Source organism: Camelus bactrianus, chromosome 6, assembly GCF_048773025.1.
Source record: "Camelus bactrianus isolate YW-2024 breed Bactrian camel chromosome 6, ASM4877302v1, whole genome shotgun sequence".
Taxonomy (NCBI): Eukaryota; Metazoa; Chordata; class Mammalia; order Artiodactyla; family Camelidae; genus Camelus; species Camelus bactrianus.
In genome coordinates this window covers 34,563,321-34,588,538 of record NC_133544.1, presented here as the reverse complement: position 1 = coordinate 34,588,538, position 25,218 = coordinate 34,563,321, and the positions used below count along the sequence as shown (strand labels likewise).

Here is a 25,218-nt window from a genome sequence, read left to right as displayed (position 1 = left end):
GTAAGAGAATGAGTACAGTCCACTACTCAGTAAACCCTCTAAGATCCTCTTTCCACGTGGGGGTGGGCTGAGGCTACTGCTGTAAAAATTGGCTTCTGAAATTTTTGTATCACTTCAAAGGAAAGTTGATAGTTAAGGGTAATATCAGGTTACATAAGCTAGCCTAACGTAGACCTAAAATCCTTCCTGGGCTCACAGGCCATTTGAGACGTAAACTTCCTCAGCGTCGTTAAATGTCGCTCTGCCTTCTCTAACACAGGGGAACCGCTATAACAGACGCGACAATACACGCGCAGCAAACATCGCGATATCTTGGGCAGACCCGGTTGGAGGCAGGGCTGAAGGGGCCGGATAATACGTCACGGAGAGCGTGTGCGTCACGTCGTAGGGGCGGGGCGGCGGGGCGGCGGGGCCGGGTTTTCTCGGCTACCGGCGCCGGCTGGTGTGCGTGCTTTGCAGATATGGGGACTCCTGCAGGCTTACGGACCGACTGTGAGGCGCTGCTCAGCCGCTTCCAGGAGATGGACAGCGTGCGCTTTGAGGACTTCACCGAACTCTGGCGGAGCATGAAGTTCGGGACCATCTTCTGGTGGGTGTTTCTTGTCCGCTACCTGCCGCTCTCCCCGCTCAGAGGCGGCGTAGCAGGTTTCTTCCTCCCTCTCCGCTCCGCCGCACCTGGGAGGGCTGAGAAGAGTGGCCGTCCCTGAACACCGCCTCCATCTCCCCTGTGCTTTCAGTTGTGCTCGGCTCCTCGCTTTCCCGGGGCGGTTTCGTTGGCTTGGATTCTATGCTTTTGCGACTTCCTCCTCAATATGTGTATCTCTACCTGGCCGTCCTTGTAAACTCTTCTCTCCGTCTCCTCAGCCTCACTCTGACCTGGGTCACCAACATTTGCCCCCCGCAACAGTCTTGTTTTCTTAGAATTCCATGTTTAAAAACAAAACAAAAGCATAGGCAAGACAAAATCCTGCATGAGTGGATTAATTTGCCTACAACTACCAAAGTTATCTTTCTAAAGTGCATACTTGATCATGTCACGTCCCCGCTTCCCACCCTCCAGTGGTTTCCATTGCCTTTGGGATACAGCTCAAATCCCCTAGCTGGCAAGACCCTCCGTGATTGGCCTCTGCGCATCGTTGCAGCATCATCTACCAGTCCACTCTGTGCTCTCGCTTTCTGACTCCAGCATCCGCGGTGGCCCTCTCCAGGCGTTTCCTCAGCCTGGAGCTTTCCCCCAAGTCCCTTTGCCTGGCTACCTTATTCTTAACTCAGGTTTCAGCTCAAAAGACAATTCCTCAGAGAAGCCTTTCTTTGCCCTTCTAGACTAAGTAAGGTGTTCGTGTTCTATTTTTTTTTTCCTGTAGCACTCTGTGCTTATTCTATCTCTTCACTTTAACCACATTTTATTGTAAGTGTATAGTTCAGAAAACAGTATAGTGTAGTGGTTAAGAGCACAGATTATGGAGCCAAACTGCCTGAATTTGAATCAGAGTCCACTAATTGTGATAAAGTTAAGTGAGTTACTTGCCTGAGCTTCCTTATCTATCTTTCTCTCTCTCTTTTTCTTTCTTTCTTTCTTTCTTTCTTTCTTTCTTTCTTTCTTTCTTTCTTTCTTTCTTTCTTTCTTTCTTTCTTTCCTTTCTTTCTTTCGAAGTGTAGTTGATTTACAATGTTGTGTTAATTTCTGGTGTACAGCATGGTGATTCAGTTACACATATATATTCTTTTTCATTATAGGTTATTACAAGGTATTGAGTATAGTTCCCTGTGCTATACAGTAGAACCTTGTTGTTTATTCTGTATATAGTAGTTTGTATCTGTTAAATAAGGACAATGATAATACCTAATATTGTAGTTTTGAAGGTTAAATGAGCTAGTATATGTTAAGTGAACTCTAAAATATATAAATAAATATTCATTATTATTTTTAAAAATTTTCCTTCCACCAGACTGATCTTTGAGGAGAGTGACTAGAGGAATCTGGTATCTGTTAGCATAACACATACAATATTGAAAAGGCTGAATAATTGACTGAATGCATAAGCCCCTGTGATTAAAACGCTATGTTTTGCAGAATAAAATGTAAACACTCTCTTTTTTCTCTTTGTTGATATAAAATAATTACCTGTGTAGTTTGTACATTGCCGGGGATAGAGGATGTGGAGCCATTTGTTGTACAATGAATGAAAGGAGAGGAACTAATTTTTTTAATGGCTACTAAGTGTAATGCATTTATAACTGTATTTAATCCCTAGAGCAACTCTGAGATCAGATGTAATTATCCTTGTTTTATAGATGAAGAAATTGAGGCTTAAGAAGGTTAAGAATTTCTTCATGATCACACAACTAGTAGGTGGTAGAGCAGATACTGAAACGAATATTCTTACAGTTTCTAAAACCCATGATCTTTAGCTGTATCCTTCTTGGGAAAAGTGGTACTTTAGAAAAATTATGTTGGGGTTTGCCAATTTTTAGCTAATGAGGAAGGAACTAAAATGAGAAAACAGGTAGAGACCATTTGAGGAGTGGTGGATTTTCTTTAGAAATTGCTTTAGTTGCCAATACTGTAATATGTATTTTGCATTCTTTAGTATATTTATTATTTGAAGAGCCCAGGCTTTGGAAGTGTCATGGAGTCTGCTTTCTTAGCCAGCTCCTTCTTTGCTTTGGTGACCTTTACTCTGCAGAATTGGGAGGAGGAGGGTGGGTCACATTGTACTGTGGGTCTCTTGACTTTTTCACCTTGCTCTCTCAAGGACAAATTAGGATTACTGTGACTCGTTGAGGGCATTGGGGGAAATCTTCATTATGTATTAAAATGCGTACATATTTTCTTTTAATTGAAGTACAGTTGACTTACAGTATTATGTTAGTTTCAGATATACAACGTAGTGATCAAATACATGATGAAATGATTGACTGCAAGTCCAGTAACCATCTGTCACCTTACAAAATTAATGTATTATTGAGTTTATTCCTTATGCTGCGTATTCCATCCCTGTGACTTACTTATTTTATAACCGGAAGTTTGTATCTCTTAATCCCCTTTATCTATTTTGCCCACCCCTCCACTTCTCCTCCCCTTGGCATCCACCAGTTTACTCTCTGTATTCATGTCTGTTTCTGTTTTGTTTATTCGTTTATTTTGGTTTTTAGATTCCACACATAAGTGAGACCATACAGAATTTGTCCTTCTCTGTCTAACTTATTTCACTTAGCATAATACCTTCTGGGTCACTCTGTGTTGTCAAAATGCACATACTTTTGTATTTTATTTGTAACATAACCATAGTTATTTTAATATATTAAATATTTAAAATTCTTAACCGGTAATAATTTGTAACCCCACTCCTTTTGCTCCCCTTTTGCTCCTCAATTCAGTACTAAAGTTAATGATTTAGGAAGACGCATCATATTTATCTAGTGGATCCCTGTGCCTGGGGGTAAGCAGCACAGCAGAAAAATAGGTCTTTGTGCTTTAATCATGAAAGGATCAGGTGTGGGATGCCCATCCAGTTTCTAGCAGGTGCTATTTAAGCAAGTATATATATACCTCTTCTAGTTTTTGTGCATTATTTTTTTAGAGTCATAATATATTTTCTCTTTGTTTTCTAGTGGTAGAATGAGAAATTTAGAAAAGAACACATTTACAAAAGAAGCTTTAGCTTTGGCTTGGCGATATTTTTTACCTCCGTACACCTTCCAGATCAGAGTTGGTGCTTTGTATCTGCTGTATGGATTATATAACACCCAACTGTGTCAACCAAAACAAAAGGTAATACTTGGTGAGTTGTTTTCTTCCAGCAGAGATATGAAACAGGTACAATATTTTCAGAGCAAATTGACTTAAATAGAAATGCCAGTGTTTCAAAATTATAATTATATAATTATATAATTTTATTATAATCAAAATTATAATAAAAATCTTTGTGAAAAAAGATTTACATTTACTAACAACTTTTTTTATTCCTCTTGTTGGCAGATCAGAGTTGCCCTGAAGGATTGGGATGAAGTTTTAAAATTTCAGCAAGATTTGATAAACGCACAACATTTTGATGCAGCTTATATTTTTAGGAAGCTACGACTAGACAGAGCATTTCACTTTACAGCAATGCCTAAATTGGTATGTTATTCAAAATAGATTGGTTTCAAAATGAGAAATTATGCTTCATTGTCTATAAAGTACTTCAGCCTTCGGAAAGTGGAAAGAATATTACGTAGTTTCCAATACTTGTAGAAAGTCTTCAATTAAGAGAAAATGCATTCTGATTACTTTTTTTTTCTTTTTTGCAAACAAAAATTCAGTCCCTGCTTATAAATGCGGTGTTTCTGGATGCTATCTTAAGCAGATCATTAGGAGAGGAAATTAGATTGGGTATCTGCATCTGCTTACTCCTTTGTTCAAACATCAGAGAGGCTACCGAAAGAGGACTGAGGGATTTTAATGTTGGTTTAAAAGTTGAAACTTCCACTGATAAAATACATATTTCTTCAGTCTTGAGATAGTTTCAGACATTAGATTGAAAGAACACTTGAACTGCAAGGTTCTATTTATGGTTCTGCCATCAGCTGGCAAGTCATGTAACTTCTCTGAATCTCCTTTGAATTTGTAAGCATATGGCCTGGCATCTTAAGGGTTATTTCAAAAGTCTAATAGTCTTTGGAAAATGGATTATTTAATAAACATGTACTCAGAGCTGCTTTTTATTCATCCATGTTTACAGATAGACAGTTTTTACTGCTGGCTTACTTATTTCAGTACTTAAAATAATCCTTTAAAAGACCCTCTTATTATTTAGCTGTCATACAGAATGAAGAAAAAAATTCAACGAGCTGAAGTTACAGAAGAATTTAAAGACCCAAATGATCGTGTAATGAAACTTATCACTTCTGATGTATTAGAGGTAAGTTTGCTTTTATGTTTTTGAAATTAAAAAAAAATCATTTTATTCTTACCTATATATTGAGGTTGTATCTTTATCTACTGGATATTGAACATTTTTCTAATGCTTTTAACCAATCATAGAATGCTAGGTGTCAGGAATACTGCACCCTAAATATATCAAAATTTATAGAGTAAATCTTGAAACACAATGAGAAACAAAAAGATGTAGAAGATTGGACTTGGACTAAGGGACCTTTAGATTCAAATACTGAAACCACCATTTTTTTTTTTTTGGTTGGGTGTAGCTAGTTAGGTTTATTTCTTTATTTGTTACTGGAGGTATTGGGGGTTGAACCCAGGACCTCATGCATGCTAAACATGTGCTTTACCACTGAGCTATACCTACCTCCCCCGCCATTTGTATTTGACTTTAGATAGGTCATAAAACAAGAATTTAAAGTGACTTTATTTTTATTATTATTTTTTTAACAATATGTGTTTGTTTCCTAAGTTCCTTTTTATAACACTTACGTAAAAACCCACCATTGAAACAGTGAGGCTATTCTGATAAAACAAAAATTTGAAACCAAGAATTAAAGATAAGAGGTATCATCTTAAAAAAGCTTTTCCACTAATATATTTTGCTATTTTATTTGAGTTGTGCAGTATTGAGAAAAATCTCCTTTTGTATGGATAAGTAGTGATACAGAGTTTTACCTGAGTAGAAAAGTTGCCCTGAGGTTAAAACAAAACCCCACTAAAGGGCTACAGTGATACATTCCCTTTTTAAAAGAATGGATTCATATATATACATCATGAGTGTGCTTGAGCGAGTGTGAGCAGGTGGGGGTCCTTGGTTTCCTCCTCGCTAATATTAGGATTACAACCCTTATTTCATCCATTTGTAAGAATTGAGACTGAATTACGTCTGCAGAGTGCTGAGTGTGGCATATGGCACAGAGTAGACTCAATAAATGTTACTATCTTTTCCCCCAACCCCATTCAGTCTTTCTCTTTATCAGGATTGAAAGAGAGGTCAGATCTTTGCTCAAATGTTTCTCTGCTCTAGATGCTGCCATGTTCTAATAGCTTCAGCTGTCACGTTGCATCTGTGACTTTTTAACTCAGGTAGCAGATTGATTTTTGTAAGCACTCTGGGTCTGCTCTGTATACTGGCCTTATTTTTGAGCAAGAATTTTAAAAAATTAATTAAATATTTAAATTGAAGTAGAATTGATTTACAGTGTTGTGTTAGTTTCAGGTGTACAGTAAAGTGATTCAGTTATATACATATATATTCTTTTTCAGATTCTTTTCCTTATAAGTTATTACAAGATATTGAATATAGTTCCCTGTGCTATACAATAGGTCCTTGTTGTTTATCTAAGAATTGTTAATCTGGGCCCATGGGTGGCCTTGAGATGGTCCCTGTATCCCTGTCCCCCCTAAATTGTATGAAAATTACGGTATGTGTGGACGCTTGGTTAGGGTGCGGTACCCTAACCACCTTCAGATTCTCAAAGGTGCTTGTGTCTCCCAGAATGTTAAGAAGTACTGAATTAGAAGGAAATTGTTTACTAAATATCTAAAGACGTAGTATTTTGCAGGAGCTGTACAAGATTGTTTTAGATTATTTTATTCTTCTTAACAAAAGTTATTTTAAACAATTTCTAATTTTTTGTTAATTTTTCTTAACGTAGGTGTTTTTATCCCTGATTTAAAGTTGAGAAAAACAGAGGCACAAAGAAGTGAAGTTAGGAAGTGAGGGAGCCAAGGTTCTGTATGGCTGCAGTGCCTGTTTTTTGGACAGGAAAGGTCTTGTCTGAGCTGGGATGGAGTGAGAAATACATCAATTGCACACACCTAGTGAGGTATAACAAGAAATAGGATCTTTGCCCTCTAGCAGCTGAGTGAGACAGAGGTGTGAGATTACATGTAGAAAAATGTGAGAAAAGAGCTTTGTATAGTAGAAGGAATTTGTATTTGGTATTTTTGGCAGAGGGGAATCATTTAGAAGTACTGGAGACTGGAGAGGGAGACTTAAAGTGTATATGTAGGTTTGGAGTCAGGAGCCAGTTAGAAGGGGAGTTTGTGTCGAAGAGAAGCAGCATGGTCCCTGCTGTGGAGGAGGTGGTGGGGCTGTGACAGGAGCCTGGCGGAGAGATTAGCCTTGAGCAGAAGGCACACTTCTTCCTTTGAAACCTGAGGGAAGGAGGGGAAAATAGATTCATATTATTGGTTGTGAAGAAGCAGAAGGCATCAGACCCAACAGCCTGAACTTTAAGAGAGGGCCTCCTGTGGGAACCAAGAATTGAGAACATTTGGAATAGCTATCGTAGAGAACGAAAGATTTTGGGATACCAGGAAGGGTTTGCCAAGAAATACGGATGTGAACTATAAAGAGAGAAGCAGAGAATGTGTTAGAATAGCCAGACATTGTTCTTATCAATATTCTCCTCGTGAAAAAAAGATGATTTGAACCCAGTTGGTTGTAATTTTTGATTGTTGACTAATTTGGTGGTAGAATGTTAATTTTTTTTCAACATACCTTGTTAAACATGCTCTTTCATTTTAAGCTCTCTTGCTCCAGTGTGTTGAATTAAAGGTTCTTCTGTTAAATAAATTGTATATGTCAGCAAGCAGATACGGGAGATTTTAGAGAACAGAGCTGGGGTGATGCACAAAGCCATATTCTTTTAGGGTGATTGCAGAGGAGGGTCAGAAGGGACAGGCTATGGAATACCTATTCATGGAAGCTTCTAGAAATGGCGCAGTCTGTGTGAAGGCATCCCGACTTTATCTCACATCTTTGGCTTGCCGCAGATCTGCTTTGAGAGCCTTTTCCTTCAATACCTGTGTTGGCTCTATTTCTCCTATCCTCATATATAGCCTGTGACTGATTTTCATTGGTAATCCTTAAATTCTATACTTGGCTATTTTCCTTCTACTTCCTGCAAATGTATTAAATCTTGATGTCAGCATACTTGAATTCTGGTCATGATTCTGCCACTCATTAGTTCTCTTTTGTGGTTAAGGGGGCCTAATAAAACAAGGGAATAGAATATTGAATCAAAATATCTGATTTCTTTTTTTTTAATTGAAGTATAATTGACATACAGTATTTTAGTTTCAGGTATACAACATCATGATTCAATATTTGTATATATTGCCAAATGATCACCACAGTAAATCTTGTTAACATCCATCACCATACGTAATTACCATTTTTTAAAGGCATCTGATTTCCAAATCTAACTCTCCTACTTAAATATGACCTTCGGCAAACCATTTCATTTTTGAATCTGTTTCTTCATTTATACAGTTATAATAATGGCATTACATGTTGAGTATTCACCATTAGCCATAATATAATTTATTTCTACCCTGGCAGAGACTAACCGAGCCCCATTTGACCTGACAGAAGGAGAGTCTGAATTAGTATCATGATTTAATGTAGAATATGCAGCAGGCCCATTTGCCCTGTTCTTTATAGCTGAGTATGCCAATATTATTATAATAAATGTCTTCACCACTATATTGCCAGGACAGTGCCAGGAACTATGCTCGATGTTTTTTGTATGTTATCTCACTAATCATCATAGTAACCCTTCAGAGAAGGTGGTATTTTCCCAATTTTAAAAACAAGGTGGGGGAGGGTGTAGCTCAGTGGTAGAGTGTGTGCTTAATATGCACAAGGTTCTAGGTTCAGTTCCCAGTACCTTCATTAATTAATAATTAAAAAAACTACCCCACCCACCAAAAGAAACTACAAAAAACAAAGAGAATTAAATAAATAAATAAAAACAAGGAAACTGAGGCTCAGAGAAGTTAAGTCATTTGCATAAAGGTACAGATCCTGGATTTGAATGTCCATATATATAAAGATGAAAGTCCATACATTATCTTTTCTTTCTTAATCCTTTGACTTTTGTCTCATGTCTTACATTATACAGAATACTTTGATGTGTAAAACCTCACTTAATACTTTTATAGTAGATTAGGTGTCTTTACTTCATTTTGTACAGTTGTGGATTGTGATTCTAGACTGAGGGATTTGCTCAAGGTCACAATCTAACAAGTGACACAACTCAAGCTCAAAATCAGGTCCAGCTAGTGGTCTTTGCTCTGTACTGTAGTGCAGGTAAAATAACAGGAATCCAGCACAGTGTACTGTATAAAAAGGTAGGGGCTCCCCATGTCTGGACACTGTTCCTCACTGAAAATCCTGCACATGTGAGCACACACCACTCCTGAGCAGTTCCGGGTTCCTTGGAAAGATGTTGATCAAGTCCATCAAAATGTAGAGACACATTAAGTAACTTGTCTTGGAGATGACGCAGAGATTGCAGTGATCTTCTGTGATGGAGTGTCCATAGTTCTCAGCTGGTCTTGAGCCAGTCCCAGAGCTGGTTTTATGTGATTTCTTGTGTCTGCCTACTGTATGCTGTCTTTTTCTTTACCCCATAGACCTGCCCATTTGGCTGGAGGTTTTGGGGGAGGAAGGTCTAATTAGTAATTGATGCCTCAAATGGTGTCATAAATCACTGTATTTCATATAATCCTGAATCTTAGCTCTGAAGTAATGAGGAAGCTTACAGGGACAGGCACAAGAGCTTTGAGATTTGTGAAAGTCAGCACATCTCTGTGGCGGATTGCATGAACTTTATTAAATAGGAATTTCCAGCTGATCGTAAAGAACTATGTAAATATCCTGCTGTGACAGCATGAAATAAAAATGTGATCTTAGTTATCAGTAGTAATATTTAAAGGTATACTATACTACAAATAGTTTTTGTCATATTTAGGAATTCAGTCTTATGTTAACTAGTCTTTCCCCACGTCTCTCCGTACATTGTATATTCACTAATGTTTGTTGAGTTGAATTTGATGATTTCATACGTCTGGAAAGCGGCCTCTTCGTTAATAAAGTAGTAGTATTTTACATGATTTTATATTATTTTCAATATACTGTAGTATGTTATTCCTTATCAACTCTGTCACTTTGGAAGATGATCTTATTTTGTTTTGGTTTTGTGTTTAAGTTTCTCCTCAAAAATTGAATTAAAAGACTCATCTTTTCACCTTCAGGAAATGCTGAATGTTCATGACCATTATCAGAGAATGAAACATGTAATTTCAGTTGATAAGTCCAATCCAGACAAAGCCCTCAGCTTGATAAAGGATGATTTTTTTGACAATATCAAGAACATAGTTTTGGAGCATCAGCAGTGGCACAAAGACAGAAAGGTTTGTAACTGCTTCTTTACTGTCTCACTTTGGGTTTGCATTATTCCTGACTGCCTGATGTGGGTGATGATGCTGAGAGGCAGCCTGGCAGCCTTGTTTACTGGCTACTCCCTGTGAAGCTAAGATGCGGACGGGGCTTTACTTTTCTAGTTCCAGCTTTGGCAGTTAGTAGCTGTGTGATGTTATTTAACCTTACAAATGGATTTTATATAGAATTATATAATATATAAACAACTAAAATTAATAATAATTATATAACATAAATAATGTCCATTTATATATAGTTTACATAATTATAGAAGAATAAGTAAGTAATCTTGGTATACCATGGATTTATTACAGTCTTTATAATTTATCATTTCCAGAGGTTGCACACTAGCAGTCTTTGGGTCAAATCCTGCACACGCTTTTTTTTTTGGCATAGTATTGTTCCTAACATTTTAAAAATTGAATTGATTACCAACATTTAAATATTTGTGATTTTAACTTAAAATTCCAGACATCCTTTAGAACTTCTTTTTTAAATGAGAGGTTTGGTAACACTGGTCCTACTTTGCTGCACAGCAGCAGACAGCTAGACCTGAGTGGTAGCTTCTTCCATTGTGACAGGGCACATGCTTCCCTGCTTACCATGATTTCTACCTGGCTTGGTTTATCCATTGACAGATCTTATCAGCACAAATCTTCAATTTAATTTTCTGGTTCAAATACTGATGGTAGAGCTGCCCATATTCCATATTACCCTTTTCAGTTGGAGAAGCTTTTTTACTCTGGAAACCTAAAGGCCAGCCTTGCTAAATTTACCTTTGAAACTACTACTCCATTTAATTTTACTAAGTACTTCTAGGAAAAAAAATGAAAAAACAGATCATTTCTGATTTGCTATTATGTGTTTGATAATGTGTTTGTGTTTTCACAAATGCTAAGTAGGGATTGTTATATATTATTTGTCAGAAGGATGTGTTGCTACTTTTTGGCTTACATAAAGGGAGATAGCTCAAAACTCAATTTTAGAAAAGATAAATAAGGAAAGTGATGAGGACATGACAGCCTTGGGAAGAAGAAAATAGTTTGCTTCCTCTTTGCACATTTATTTTAATGAGAGTACATTTTAGAATGTTTGAATACTCTTAAGTGCTGCAAATGCGTTACACAGATGACCTAGGCATTTAATGTAAACATCTATTAGAAAACTCTCTTTTAATAACTCTCTTTAATGAGCGTTACAAAGGCCTTTGAAAACCTGAAGGGAGGAAGAATAAACTAGTTTTCTTACTATCACATAAAGTGCATGTTATTCTTTATTAGTTTGGAGGATTTAGGCTTTTTTTTGGTAAGTTTTATAACTATTCTGAAACCTTACCATGATCTTCATGTTAGGTGGTAAACCATGCTGCAATTCTGTGAAATATTCTTTTAGGTTTTCAGTAATTAAAAGTAAATGATTTTCATTGTTCTGAAATTGATTTTCAGTTAATTTTTTGTTAATTTGAATTGTAAATATGAATATATAACTTTTTTGATCTTACAGAATCTATCCTTGAAATCTAAAGTTAAAGATGGAGAAGAAAAGAGTGAAGGAAATTCACAAGGATCAGAGGTCAGAAAAATTCCGTATATGATTGCTTGTGGGGCATTAGTTTGGTTAGCTTCTTTTCATTTCACGTGTGGCTGTGATTCTGTATACTAAACATAATGCGCTGTGGTCCGTATTATAATACATATCTCAGAAGATTCTGTAACAGGTTCTATGAAGAGCTAGTCTGTCCTTCACTGGAAACCTGTGAAAGACCACATCAGGTGGAGACTGGGAGTGAGGATATTAACAGTTTTCCGCGGGAAAGGGGAAGGATGACTCTGGAAGGTGCCCTCAGCCCTTATGGGAGCAGAGTGAGGCTTTGGTACTACTGTGTCTTTTCTAACTTCCTGTCAGCCTTTCAGCCGGGGTGGAGCTCAAGCTTCTGTTTACTGTACTGGTTTCTGCCTCCATAGTTTTCATCCGTCTTAGCGGATGAGGCAAGGAGGCATCTTTGGGCACAGGCAAATGAGGAGGGAATGGCCTGATCTCCAAGCCTCTCGTTCATTTATCCCCCTTAAATCCTGAGTGAGAACAGTTGGGAGCCGTGGGTGTGTTACCCTGGCACCTGTTGGAGTGTGTCCAATAAATGTTAGTTTCTTTTTCCCTGCCTTCTGTCTCACACCTGATTTCTAATAAAAAAATGGTTGGGAATTCATAATTTCACTTAATGTTTATGTGTTTTGACCTTTTCCCCTTCCTGTTTATTTTTGCTTGCAGAGATGTGAAAGGGCAGAATCATTAGCGAAAATAAAATCAAAGGCCTTTTCAGTTGTTGCTCAGGTAAGTTATTTATTTAATAAATAATTTAGAAATGTACTTGATGCTTTTTTATTTACATTTTAATTTTTTCATCAAAGTAATACCTGTACATAGTTTTAAAAATCTAGTAATACTCAGTGGCTCATATGTTCCAACACGTTACTGCGGTGCCACGTCCTGCCCCCGTCCTCCTCATCTTAAGAGGTGGCCCTCTTCAACTTGTTTTCTTTTAGTTATTTCAGTGTTTATCAGGAATTTTGAAGTCATTGTTCTTTATTGTCTTCTGGCCTCTGGTATTGCTGATCGTGGAAGGTTTTAGAATTTTCTCTTTATCCCTGGAGTTCTGGAATTTCATGACAGTGTACCTTGGTATACCTTTTTTTCATCAGTGTCCTTAGCTCTCATGCTGGTCATACTTTGGATCTGATAGCCTTCAGTTCTGAGGAATTTTTTGTATTGTTTCTTTGGTAGTATGCTTTGCTGCATTTTTGTTCTTTCTATTATTTCTCCTGACATTTTTTTTCATTACTAAGATTTCTTTGTTGTTCTGTGAATCTTTTCTTACTTAAAAAAATGTATTCTTTATTATTATAATTTTTTTTTTTCTGGTTGCAATAGGTTTATCTGTTTGAGGATGTTAACTACAGTTTTTTTTTGAAGTTTCCTCCTTTTCCCCTAGAGTACCTGGTTTTGTTTACTCTGTCCTCTGTCTTTCACTCAGTTGGCTTTTTTCAAAGTTTTGGAGAGTCTCAGGTCATATTTAAGAGTGGTCATGTGGAGAGAGAGTTTTTTAGCCTCAGTGTTTTTCTTGGATCTAGTCATTTTTACCAGGGAGCAGGCAGGCTTCCATTTCTTCGTCTTGGGGAGGAAAGTGGTAAATAAGCCAGCGTTTGGGGAGCCTGCAGAGAATCTGCCAACAGGCTCGTTCCTTATGGAGGTTTCACTCAGCCTCCCGATGTCCAGTGGGAGGCTTTCTGCCCTTCCGTAGCTGTACCAGTTTCCCCAAGCCTTCTGTTTCTCTCGTTTAGCCCTGCTGGAGAGCACACCTCCTGTTTCCTGCAGGAAGAGGTCAGTTCAGCTTTGAGGCTGGGGAATGGGATACTGTTCCTTATGCAGGGTTTTCGCATATCCACTCATTTTTCAGTCCCAATTCTGATGACGCCAGTTCTGACCCACCTGGGTCAGCTTGCCTTACAGTAGCTTCCTCAATACAGGCAGTTAGGTTTCAGCTTTCTTCATTCTAAGTCAGCTCTTACTCTCCCACTTCCAAAATTTTGGGCTTTTCTGTTTACAGCTGCATTGTATCCTATTATTTATGTTTTGTTAGTTTACTCATTGTTATTCCTTTACCTTCATTTTAGTCGGGTTTCAGGAAGGAGCACTGATAAACTTATGTGCTTAATCCATATTTTTTTTTTCTGGATTTTTTTCATGAATCTAAGAATGTCTTTATGCAGTGGGAAATTACTGTCATTTTCTGGTTGTAGAAATAAAAAGGAATAAATGAAAAAATTAAAAGTGACTCTAGATTAGTTAAGTGTTATGTATTTGCTGTGCCACAGTAAATTGAGTGCAAAGTATTGTTGAATGAAAGCACCAGGGACAATAAGGTAATTATCCCCAATTCTTTTAAACCAGAACTATTTCCATATCATATAGGCTAATTGTTGCTTAATATATTTCTTAAGACATTATGAAATACTTTAGAAGAAATTATTAAACAGATTATAACCCCTATAAATTTTTATTAGAGTATGTCATTGCATAGTTGTGGTTTTCTGATTATTGAGGTACAATTAACATAAGTGCATGGCAGCTTTTAAACCATTGTTAATACCTGTATCACATGTATGACATTAATTGAGAACTCCTGTGTTAGTCAGGACTCTGCTTAAGCTAAAATAAGGGAATTCACTGATGGTGTAACAGAAAGTCCTTGGACTGTCCCTCCGTGCCTCACCTTTTATGTTGCTCTCTCTGTCTTTGTGGGCTGTTTGTGACAGCTCCAGCCTTGCATGTTCCCAGCTTTAGGTTCGGTGGAAAGGGAGAATTTTCTTTCCTAAAACTTAAACAGAATTTTAAAATTGAGTTAGGTCAGCTGTGACACAGATCACATACCCACCCCTGAACGAATCACTGTGGCCATGGGGATGTGAAGCTAATTTTGACTGGATCGGGGCTTTTTAGCCATTCATGGAGCCAGGCATAAAGTAGTTCCACTTGAAATACATGGTGCTAACTAAGGAAATAAAATGTTATTAGAAGAAAAGGGGAATAGGTTATTAGGTTGTTTAAAAAAAACAAACAGACTTGTCCTTTACACCTTGATGTCTCAGTATGTAACTATAACATTTTAACCCAACAAGTTTATTTTATACTCAGTTTGAGTAGATGATGATGACCACTGCAGGGAACTCTCCCTGTTGTAAAGATAGGAGTATAGACATGTGACAGGTATTAAGCAAGCCAGTGTAATGGTAGAGTACTTTATGACAAGTATTTCTGTAACTCTTTCCTCATCTTTGATTGTGTATTTTGTCTTTCTCTAAATCATCATTGGATTCATCTTGTGATTCACTGTGGTTAATGGGATTTCTGACTCTTTAGGCATCCAAGTCAAGAAGGCATCGTCAGGTCAAAATTGACTCTTCTGACTCTGATTCTGCATCTGGTCAAGGACAAATCAAAGCAACTAGGAAAAAAAGAAACAGAGAAACACTGAAATCGGCAGGAAGGAAGACATCTTCCAGAAACAGAGGTAACTTTTTAAAGTCTTTTTGAGACTTAGAAAGGGAAAATGGGTGTTTGCAACCTCTCCTCACCATGTTTTCTTTATTAAAAAGAATTAGATATTTGTTTGAGAACCTTGTGGGATTTAATATTAAAATAAATAAGTTATCTTAGATTCTTGGAATCTTATTGCTGCAAGGGACCCTAGGAGTCATCAGATTTGTCATTTCATAGGTGATGAAATTTAGGCCCATAAAGATTAAATAACTTGCCAAAAGTGATATAGATAATTATAGAATCAGTCTAGAATTATCCAGAGCATACTTTATTGGTATTTTTTTGTGTGAATCAAACTTATGTGTAGAATAAGGTATAATAAGTAATAAATACATTGTATAAACCATATTTTCTATTAGCTGCACTAATTAAGCTGTACCTACTTTTCTTTTGAAATAGTTTATAAAATTATCTTTGGTATTTGGTTTTTAAAGAAGTAACTATATATGTCAATAGTTTAATTTTTAAACATTGCACACATAATGTATATTCACCTTATATGAAGTTGGAATCTGATTAGCAGGCTCAGGGAGAAAAAGGAGCACTAGAAACAGTGGATACTTAGTGCCTCATAGAAGAACCCACTCCAGCTACTGCAGCAGTATATGAAGGTATATTATAACCTTTTAACATGTTTTTTTTTTTTTCCCCTATGTTGAGGCAGTAGGGGAGAATTAAAGTTAAATACCTTTAATCATAGCCCAGATATGATTCAGTTCCATAACATAATGCTTGTAGTGCACTGAGAATTCAGAGTTGGAGATACCACATTTGTTAAGGATAATCAGGAAATAACTTCAAAAGGAGAATTTTTTTTTAGTTCTCTTTACAAAGCTAGCAGATGTGAAGAGCACTTGTTAGACCAACCTCACTGATAAGTATTACATGTATCAAAAGAATCTCAGAGACAGAACAGCTAGACTGACTGCAGTCATTCTAGGATGCAGGGATGGTGCACTTAGGAATCTGTCAATATAATTTACCATATAAATATGTTAAAGGGAAAAATGGGAACTCATTTTAATAATTACCCAAGAAGACATATGATAAAAATCCAGCATCCATTCTTGACTAGAAAAAAAGTCCTCTAGATTTAGGGAGTCAGCAAACTTTCTGTAAAGGGCCAGATAGTAAATATTTTAGGACCAGTTGGAACCTTCATTCACTTCTGGTGGGAAGCCAGAATGGTATAGTCATTCTAGAAAACTGTGTGGCAGTTCTAATAAAGTTAAACATATACTTACTATGAAACAGCAGTCCTACCTCTTGGTATTTACCCAAGAGAAATGAAAACTTGTCACACAGAAATTTGTATGCAGAAGTTTACAGCAGCGTGTGAGCAGTCCACTCTGCCTGGAGTGTAAAGGATGTGCTGAAGAGTTACGGTTCATGGAGAAAAATATGTTGAGCATCGTACTGTGAACAGGCTTTAAATGTGGAACCAAGAAGTTTGGACTTGATTTAGTAGGCAGACTTCTGAGCAAGAAAGTGGTATGACCAGCTTTCTTTGAAGAACATCAGTCTGGGAGTAGTATGGTAGGTAGGTGGAACAGACTGAACATAGGAACACTGAGCACAAGGCTGTTGGGGAGTAATGAGGATCTGGCCAGGTGCTTGAGCACCTACTGCTTGTAGGAATTAGACAAGCAGACTAAGAGAGGAGAGCCAGTCGGTATCTCCGGGTGACCAAATATAGAGGCTGATTGAGAGGGATGAGAAAGGAAGCTTAATGCCTCAGCAGCTAGGGGAATGCTGGTAACTTTAACAGAATTAGGATCACAGGATGAAGATTTCATTTGGGGGAGAATTTGCTGCAATGTGCCTTTCCAGGCTCAATTCCTGTAATAGCTGTCTAGAACATAAATAGGTGCTCAAGTATATTGATTGGGTTTACCTATGTTTGTATTATTTAAGCTTAAGCTATAGCTGTTCACCATTCCTAGAACACAACATCAGTAATAGTAATGATGATGTATGAGGGTGACGATGATTAACAGCTGTTATTTGTGGAACACTTATTATCTGCCAAACTTTTTCACATGTCCAAGGTCACCTAACTAGTAAATAGAGCTGAGACTTGAATGGCAGTCTGTCTGAATCCAAGACTGAATCTTTAACTGCCATACTTGCTAGCTCTCAAGTAACTGGAAATACGGATTTGGAGCCCCAGTCAGACATACGGTTGAATACTTGTATTCTGGCTGCATGTCTAGTGATCGTGTGTGTTGAGATGAGCAGTGGTCTGTTACTTAGAATTGCATCCCACATGATCAGCTTTGAGCATAGTAAAACTGTCTGCCTTGACACGCTCTTGGGAGCTAGTTTTGTGGCTAGCTGAGGTTAATGATTTAGATGTCAAAATCTCCTTTTTAAAAGTTCATTCAGGTTGATATCTTTCTAAAACATACTAAATTCTTCTTTATACATTTCTTATTTTCTTTGCTGTGCATTTATCATTTTTATAATTAGAAAAATACTGAAGTGTATGTATGTGCTGTTATCCAGAACAGTGGATCCTGCACATAATTTAATTTTCCCTTTATGATTGAGGGTTGTCATGAGCATATTACTTTACTGGGTTTTGAAATATAAGGATCCTATCAAGAAATATCCAAAGTGTGTTGGGCAGTTTATCGTTACACTCACGGCTTCGTGCTGCAGTCCCTTGTCAGTTCTTAACGTTTCTCTGTCACGTTTGTTGTGGTGGGTGTCTTTTTTCTGTTCTCAGTGTGCAGGCTGGTAGCAGTTTTTTTCCCCTTTTGCTGCTGCTTTTTAACTGTAATGGTTTAAGAAACTGGTCAGCCATTCATTCCAGTTTTATGTAAAATAAATGTAATTAGGTTCTGCATAAAGGCCTGAGGAACATATCTATGACTGAGGTTCATGAGCTTTTATTTATATGTGAACTTTGAGATAAACATACTACAGTGTTGTGTGTTCACTTCTTGGTCCTGGCTGCATGATAGGCGGGTAAAGCATTGTATTTTGTTTTTAAAAGCTTTTAGAGAATGTTGCTTTCATTTTGTGAACTTACTGATTTAGTGTAGAAATAGGTCTCTAAGATGCATTTAATCCTTATGTGATTAGATGAAGGTTTGTTTCACGGCTGACAGGTTTTAACTCAGAAATCCTTCCACTTGACATTGTTGCATAGATTCAGTTAGGTTGTAAATGTGGATTTTAAAAAAATCATTAATAGTTGATATGGATGGACATGACTACAAGATTGTGAAGACAGTATTAGTAATTTTGGATAGATTGTACTGATTATAATTTTGTGAACAACTGAAAAATTTTATAGTTTCAAAACCTCCCCACCTGCCAAAAAAAGTGATGATTCGATATGGAAATAGATTTCCTGAAAGATTATCTATCATCTTAAAAAATCATGTAAAAATTATTGTAGTTAATACTAAAGACTTCCAAGTAAAGGTAAAATTCTATTTTAATAACTTGATGAGAAATTGATATTATTTTATTAAGTTTGAACTGTGTTTAACATGGAAGCTTATTGCAACAGTTTACTCAGCTGTATCTTAGAGCAATCTATTTCTTCCCTAAAATCTGCACCCCATTAAGATCCCAGCATAATGTGTTCAGAGCAGAAAGCTTAAACTCATTTTCATTTAATTTCTTGCCTCCTGTGCTGGCAGGTACTTATTAACATATATACTCTGTGAAATGCTGTGTTATAAAGTAGTTGAATCCATATTTGGTCATTTACTGTTTGTTGAGGACCTGCTATATGCCAGACACGCTTCTAAATGCTGGGGATACATCAACTTAAACAAACTGGAATCTATCCTTGTGTAGCATACATTGTAGTGGGAAGAGGCAGGCTGTACGCAGACAAATTAATATACAAGGTATCAGGTGGTTAAAGTGTTGTGGAGAAGAATAAAGCATCAGAGGGAGAAGTGTGTGGGGGCTGCTGTTGGGACAGGGAAGTTACATGCTGAAGGAGACCCGAAATGACATTGATATTTGATAATTTGATTAGGATATTTCTTCAGGCAACAGAAGGTTACTGTAGAAAAACTCCAATGTTTTGGAAAATGGAAAATTCCTGGCAAATTATGACTAAGGGAAATATATCTTGTAGAGCATCTGTGGTGATACAAAGAAGTATGTCTGCTTCAAAAACAAGGCTATTAAATTTAGAATTACATTTGTGGTTACTTAATAAAGTTGAAGTAACACACATGATTATTCCCTGATGTCTGCAGATATTACCTGTGCTGTGTGTAATAAAGATGAGTAATCTATGTTTGGCTAATTTATTTCCCTTTTCCTCCATTTTCTTATAGATACAATGTATTAACACTTTTATAAAGATATGTTTTTTAATATGCATATTTCTATTTACCATTACAGTTTTTTAGCTCTTAGTTTAAGTATCTAATCTTTGTTATTGAAATAATATCATTATTTGTGTAGTTTTTTCTCAATGATTAACATTCTTTGTTTTCATATAAAATCACTTTTCAACTGTTTCCAGGTGGCATGCAGAATGTGCATAAGGAAGATAAATCTCTGAGTCTGAGTATGCCTGTAATTACAGAAGAGGAAGAGGAGAATGAAAGTTTTAGCGAAACAGGTACAGGTGAAATTTTGTCAAACTACTTGTAGAGCGTCAAGGTTTAGAACCTGTGAGTAACATGGTCCCCTGCGCGTCCCTGTGATGCTTTTATCTTTGGCATGTTGGAGAATTTTAGTGTAATTGTACTCTTAATCATGACACTTAAAGTAAATGATAATCCAGTGAATGAATGGGTGTGGAGAGGCAGCAGTCAGTCCAGGTGAGATGTGATGGATAGGGAAAAATACCATTATTATAGGTGAATATTCCTAATCGTGAGGGTGTCTGAAATGTACTCCTAATAAAGGGCAAACCTCACAAAATATGAATTTCTGGATATAACTTTAAAAAGATTTTATTGTTAAAGATACTTTATGTCATGTTCTAGTAAATGTAAAATTTTCACGTAGGAAATGGTGCTTGTAACGAAGTGGTCAGTGGCACAACATGAATTAAAATAGTTACACCTTTTAGTGTTGCTGTGGTTTTCATAATTTGTTTATACTATTTATTAAACAATAGTTCAAATAAGTATGATCTCTAGTAATAATTGTAGTAATTTAGAGCATAAGTTACATTTAGCAGGCTAGGCTTGATAGTTGGTAATCCATCAATGATAATGAATATAATGTGTATTAAGAATATGCCTAATGTCTTTTTTCATTATGGCTCTATATTCATTCGGCAAACATTTATTGAGTGCCTGCTGTGTTTCAAGTGCTTAGCTAGGTACAGGAATATAAAGATATATAGTATAAGAATGTAAGAACCATTTTATTTTGATCACAGTGATTGTAGATCTGAGCACAGTGAGTGGCTCCTAGTGGACATAAGTAAATCTCATTTAATGAATCAGATCAGTCTGTGCCCCAAAGGACCTTACAGTTTAATGTGGGAGAAGAACAACTCAGTACCTTATGGTAAAGAGAAACAGGGTGCTATGGAAGCATGCAGAAGACAAAGACCATTAAGCAGAATATTTGTTCCTTCAGAAATCTGAGTGCTTCTGTGATTGGCTTATGTCGGCATAGAACAGTCCTTTACAGTCTTGTGGTGAGTTTCAGACAGCAGTCGCTTCCTAGTTTTGTCCGGTGGCTTTTTTTTGCAAATAAACAGTTAAACACATATACACCCTGTGGCTGCCTGGCAAATCCTATTCCAAAATCTATCAGCTTGTGATTTTTTAAAATTTGGTTTTTATTAAATCATAAATACATATGCACACAATTTTACAATTCAGTTTTATAATACTTATTATAAGAAGCAAGTCCTCTGACTCTGACTCCCATTTCTTACTCCCAGAGACAACCACTTTTAATTCTTTACTAAGTATTTTGGTCATTACCTCTGTATTTCTAAGTAACATGTTAATATATGGGTACTTCATATTTCAGTTCTGTGAATTATCTGTTGACTTCCCACTGAGGAGGGTGAGGATTTAATTCTCTTGAAAAAAAAATTTTTTTCCCCTTATTTGAAGTGTAATTGACCTATATCACTATGTTAATTTCAGGTACACACCATAGTGATGTGATATTTCTCTACATTACAAAGTGATCACCATGATATGTCTAGTTACTATCTATCACCATACAAAGATGTTACAATATAATACTTTTATATATTCTTCGTATTTTTTGTCTTTTCTCTAACTTTTCCTGTCATTCTCCTTTCGATTTTCATTGCTGGGGAATACTTTTTTTTACATCTTCCATAATTTTCATGTTTTGGTATCTTCTGTTATTTGCTTTATTTTTTAATGATCAGTAACTTTTGGGTTCACAGCTGTTTTTAGACAGACACTTACTTGAGTGTTGGTTATGGTGTTTGTCATGGCAGCCAAAAAGATGTGTGGTCCTAGTGTTTTTGGTTACATTGTCAGTTTTAATTGAGAAGCAATTGAAATCTTAGTCACTTTCTCTTAGCTCTGGCCCAGGTACCTTCCAGATCTGGCACATTGGGTCCATGCTAATTATAGGGAGGGCGTACCCACAGGAAACAACCTTGGTGTATCTTATTATGAAGTAGGATTTAGGATGACCAAAATCTACATTGGTAAGTTTACGGCTGCAATACCATTTTGAGGGAAAAAAATTGTTGTATGTCAGACTTAAGATTTCTTGTTGTATCTTGGCTATGCAGGTGTTCTTACTGTTATACCAATCCATATAGTTTAAATGTGTGTTACCAATTAAGTACTATTTTTTAGACCTGACAGACTTCTTAATTTATGTTTTTAGAGTTGACTGCATCCAAGAGGAGAAGAAAACTCAAAACAAAGAAGAGCCTGGTGTGGAGTTCTTAATTTTGAGCTTTCCAGTAGAAGAAAAGATTTATATTTTGTGTATTGAACAGGAAGACTGAAAGTATTAAAAATAATTCTTCTGGGAAGCTGTAGGTATTTCTTTGAAATGGCAATACTTTAGTTCTAGAATAAAGGTACAAAAAATAAAATAAGAATTTACTCTAAAATTTAATTCTAACATTTTATTTTGTGAAATATGCATAAATGAAGATAAAATTTGGATTTAGAGTGTAATAGAAATAATCCTTTATTTGCAGGTTATTGCTGTTTCCTACAACTTTTTGTCTTAGTTCTTTAATGGCAATATTAACTATTCTATTTAAAATCTTTTTTCTTGAAGTATTGTTTATTACATGTAAATAGCTAATTATTTTGTATCTAGAGTTTGGTAATGGATTTGTTTATGGTGTATATTAACTACTTTATATATTGTTAAATACAATAAAGTTTTTGCCTTATTTGCTTTATTTTTTAATATATGAAACTTATATGGTGAGTAACTTATGTGGTTGTTAAGTTAGGAAGCCCAGTTTCTACTTTTGTAATCAGTTAAGTATTCTTTAGTGCTTGTTTTAAAGCTCCCTTTGGCCTCACATTTCTGTATGTATGTATATATGTATGCTTGTGTATGTATAGATATATGTATATATGTGTCCATATATGCATACAATATGATTAGTCAACACACTAAGTACAACATTTAAATACTGATTATTTCTAATAAGACCTTTAAGAGTGGTAATATAAATTCCGAAATGTGTCTATGGTACAGAAAGTTGGTGCTCATAGAAAAAAATTCTATGGCTTCGTGAATGTGCCTCCATTAATTCCTCATTCTAGACATTTACATGGAGATTGCTTCAGCCGTGCTGTGAGAACTGCCCCGGCAGCAGACCGTCTCCACATCATGCACTTGGCTCAGCTTGTCTTACGGTTGGTTATGCTCCGTGTTGTTTCCCAGGGTTGTATATTCAGGAATTCCGCCAGTGTCCTGTGAGTGAAAATGTGTGATATCCGTAATCTTTTAAAATCAAAGTACTAATGCTAGCCCAGAGAAAATTTTCCTTTATTAGAATATATGCTATCACATTAGCTGTGAAACAGAATTATTTCCCTTGACTGACTTCAGATGTTTCTGGTAATAGAAGGGGCAGTTTTCATGATGTGGATATTGGGCAAGCTTCTGGGGTTTAAGTATTCTACCATTGGAGCACTTGGGTGCCTGGTTCTATTATTGGCTACTTGTATACCAGGTCATTTGCTAGGATTTGTCTGCTCATTAGTTTACAAACAGTATACAAGTAACACAGCAAATTGACATCGTATTTTTTCCACAACAATACTTATAAAAGGTATCATTTCACTTGTACAGTGAAGAAACTGTACCTGAGGATGGTAAGTACTTGCCCACATTCACAAAGTTAGCTGCATCTGGGGTACAAATACAGGGCTGTGGCCTATAATTTCAGAGACATTTTATATAAGCCAAACGAGACAGAAATCCAGAGGGATACTTTTGACTGCAAGCTGTAAAACCTCACTTCCAGATGTCTTAAACAGTATGAAAATTTATTTGAAACCCATGGAGCCTCATTGTGGGCGGCTCTGGATTCTGTAGTGTATCAGTTCCGTGATGGCTTCATATACCCAGGTGTGGATCTCTATGGAAAGCTTCATAGTAGTAGTGTAGGGAACTGCTGACTGGCCAGGTTCCCAGACTCCAGCCGAGGGCCACCTTGCAAGCAAACCTTCTTAGAACAGCAGGCCTGCTCTGTTCCCTCTTTTCTCTACAGGTCTGTCTCATTTTTCACTATTTCCAACAATGCTGCATTGACCTCTTTGTGTGTCTATCTTGGCTAACTTAATGTTGGTATTCTTGTTGCATAAATCTATTCTACCCATGAATTTGTTTGTCAAACAGTGTGTATATATAAACTTTGATAATTATTGCAAATTGAATCCCAAAAAGGCTGCCAATTTACATTCCTACTAATGATATTTGCAAGGGCCCCTCCATTACACCAGTTATCAGTCTTTGTAATTGTCAGTTGAACACAGCCCGAATCTTAACAGCAGAAAATGTAGAAAGACAGATAAAAGTAACAAAACTGTATACTAAGCTGATGTGAGTTGCTGTAAGGTTACATCTGACAGAGTATGGTGCTTTAACTGATAGCAAGTTTTTCATGAGTATATTTTGAAGATAAGGTGTGAAGCACTTAATAGATTTGCTTTAAAAGTGAAATTGAAGCTTACTGAACAGAGTTAAGATAGAAAATATTTGTGTTTTAACAGTGGGTTTTCAGTGGTGTTTTAAGTGGGTTTAAAATGTGCTGTCCAAATATTAGTTACCTATTAAAGTAAGCTATTTGTGTTGTCAACTTGGTTATGATAAAGTAATGGCACCTAGTCGTAAATACATGATTTTAATGTTAAATATTTACTAAATTAATATTTTGGGGGGGAAAGGGGAAACACAAGCTGCATTTTTAAATCATACCATTTTCCTTTCAGAAATCTTAATATATGAAAGAATTATTCAACATAGACAGTTGGCATTGTAGTAGTTTTAATATTAGATACCGGGTTTACCTGGGGTATCTAAAAAAACAAGCATAATGAATGAAATAAATGGAACCATAAAGAAAATGGAGCTGGTATGGATGTTTATTAGGGGAATATTTTTTTCACTTTGAAAATAAGGTATTATAATTCATTTCTTCAGAAACTACCCTGGAAATTGCAGTTCTCTGTAAGAAATCACAAGGCGTTGTCTTTGTTTCCTTTTCTGAGTTTATGTGGTTGCAGGCACACGCAAGATCCCATCTGAATTTATAACCTCTTTCTTGTAATGCCTCAAAGGTTTCCTAACTGTGAGTGAATATACTTAATGTAAGGAAACATTCCAGCCTCTTTAACACCCAATTAAAATGCTCGTTTCCTAAAACAGACATAGTGGTACCATCTGCAAGGTATTCTAGACTGCCAGAGGAGAGACACTGAACCAACTTTTAGGCAAAGGTTTTGTCTTCTACAGGGATTTCCAGGACAGTGATATGATAGGGAAATGCATTAAA

General features: G+C 36.4%; 2 protein-coding genes and 1 non-coding gene across 4 annotated transcripts in view; all 3 read left to right on the top strand.

The window, feature by feature from the left end:
* The first annotated feature begins 378 nt into the window (after positions 1-378).
* Positions 379-24,800, top strand: SNAPC1 (small nuclear RNA activating complex polypeptide 1). 2 transcript variants are annotated; one of them, XR_006727346.2, is made up of 11 exons: positions 379-589; positions 3,616-3,775; positions 3,983-4,123; positions 4,800-4,904; positions 9,974-10,132; positions 11,664-11,732; positions 12,429-12,491; positions 15,078-15,228; positions 19,756-19,854; positions 22,077-22,230; positions 22,982-24,800. XR_006727346.2 is itself a non-coding variant. In XM_010962239.3 (10 exons), the coding sequence occupies exons 1-10, from the start codon at positions 462-464 to the stop codon at positions 22,139-22,141; spliced, it is 1,140 nt and encodes a 379-aa protein (XP_010960541.1). In that variant the 5' UTR covers positions 379-461; the 3' UTR covers positions 22,142-22,967. The 2 variants fall into 2 exon arrangements, 1 of the variants encoding a protein (XP_010960541.1); XM_010962239.3 differs by lacking the exon at positions 22,982-24,800 and having other exon boundaries at positions 22,077-22,967.
* TRNAI-AAU (transfer RNA isoleucine (anticodon AAU)) lies at positions 8,538-8,609 on the top strand. The gene has a single exon. It is a non-coding gene; the product is annotated as a tRNA-Ile (tRNA).
* The window catches only part of SYT16 (synaptotagmin 16), a 235,865-nt gene continuing 232,832 nt past the window's right edge, over positions 22,186-25,218 (top strand). Inside the window, exons 1-2 of the mRNA XM_010962240.3 lie at positions 22,186-22,230; positions 22,982-23,074. The gene's annotated coding sequence lies outside the window, so the exon portion shown is untranslated. The remainder of the gene's footprint in view (positions 22,231-22,981; positions 23,075-25,218) is intronic.

Coding starts and splice junctions, on each gene's coding strand:
- SNAPC1 (XM_010962239.3), top strand. CDS start 462: ATGGGGACTCCTGCAGGCTTACGGACCGACTGTGAGGCGCTGCTCAGC. Junction 11,733..12,428: donor GAAATTCACAAGGATCAGAG/GTCAGAAAAATT, acceptor TTTTGCTTGCAG/AGATGTGAAAGGGCAGAATC. Junction 19,855..22,076: donor TGAAAGTTTTAGCGAAACAG/GTACAGGTGAAA, acceptor TTATGTTTTTAG/AGTTGACTGCATCCAAGAGG.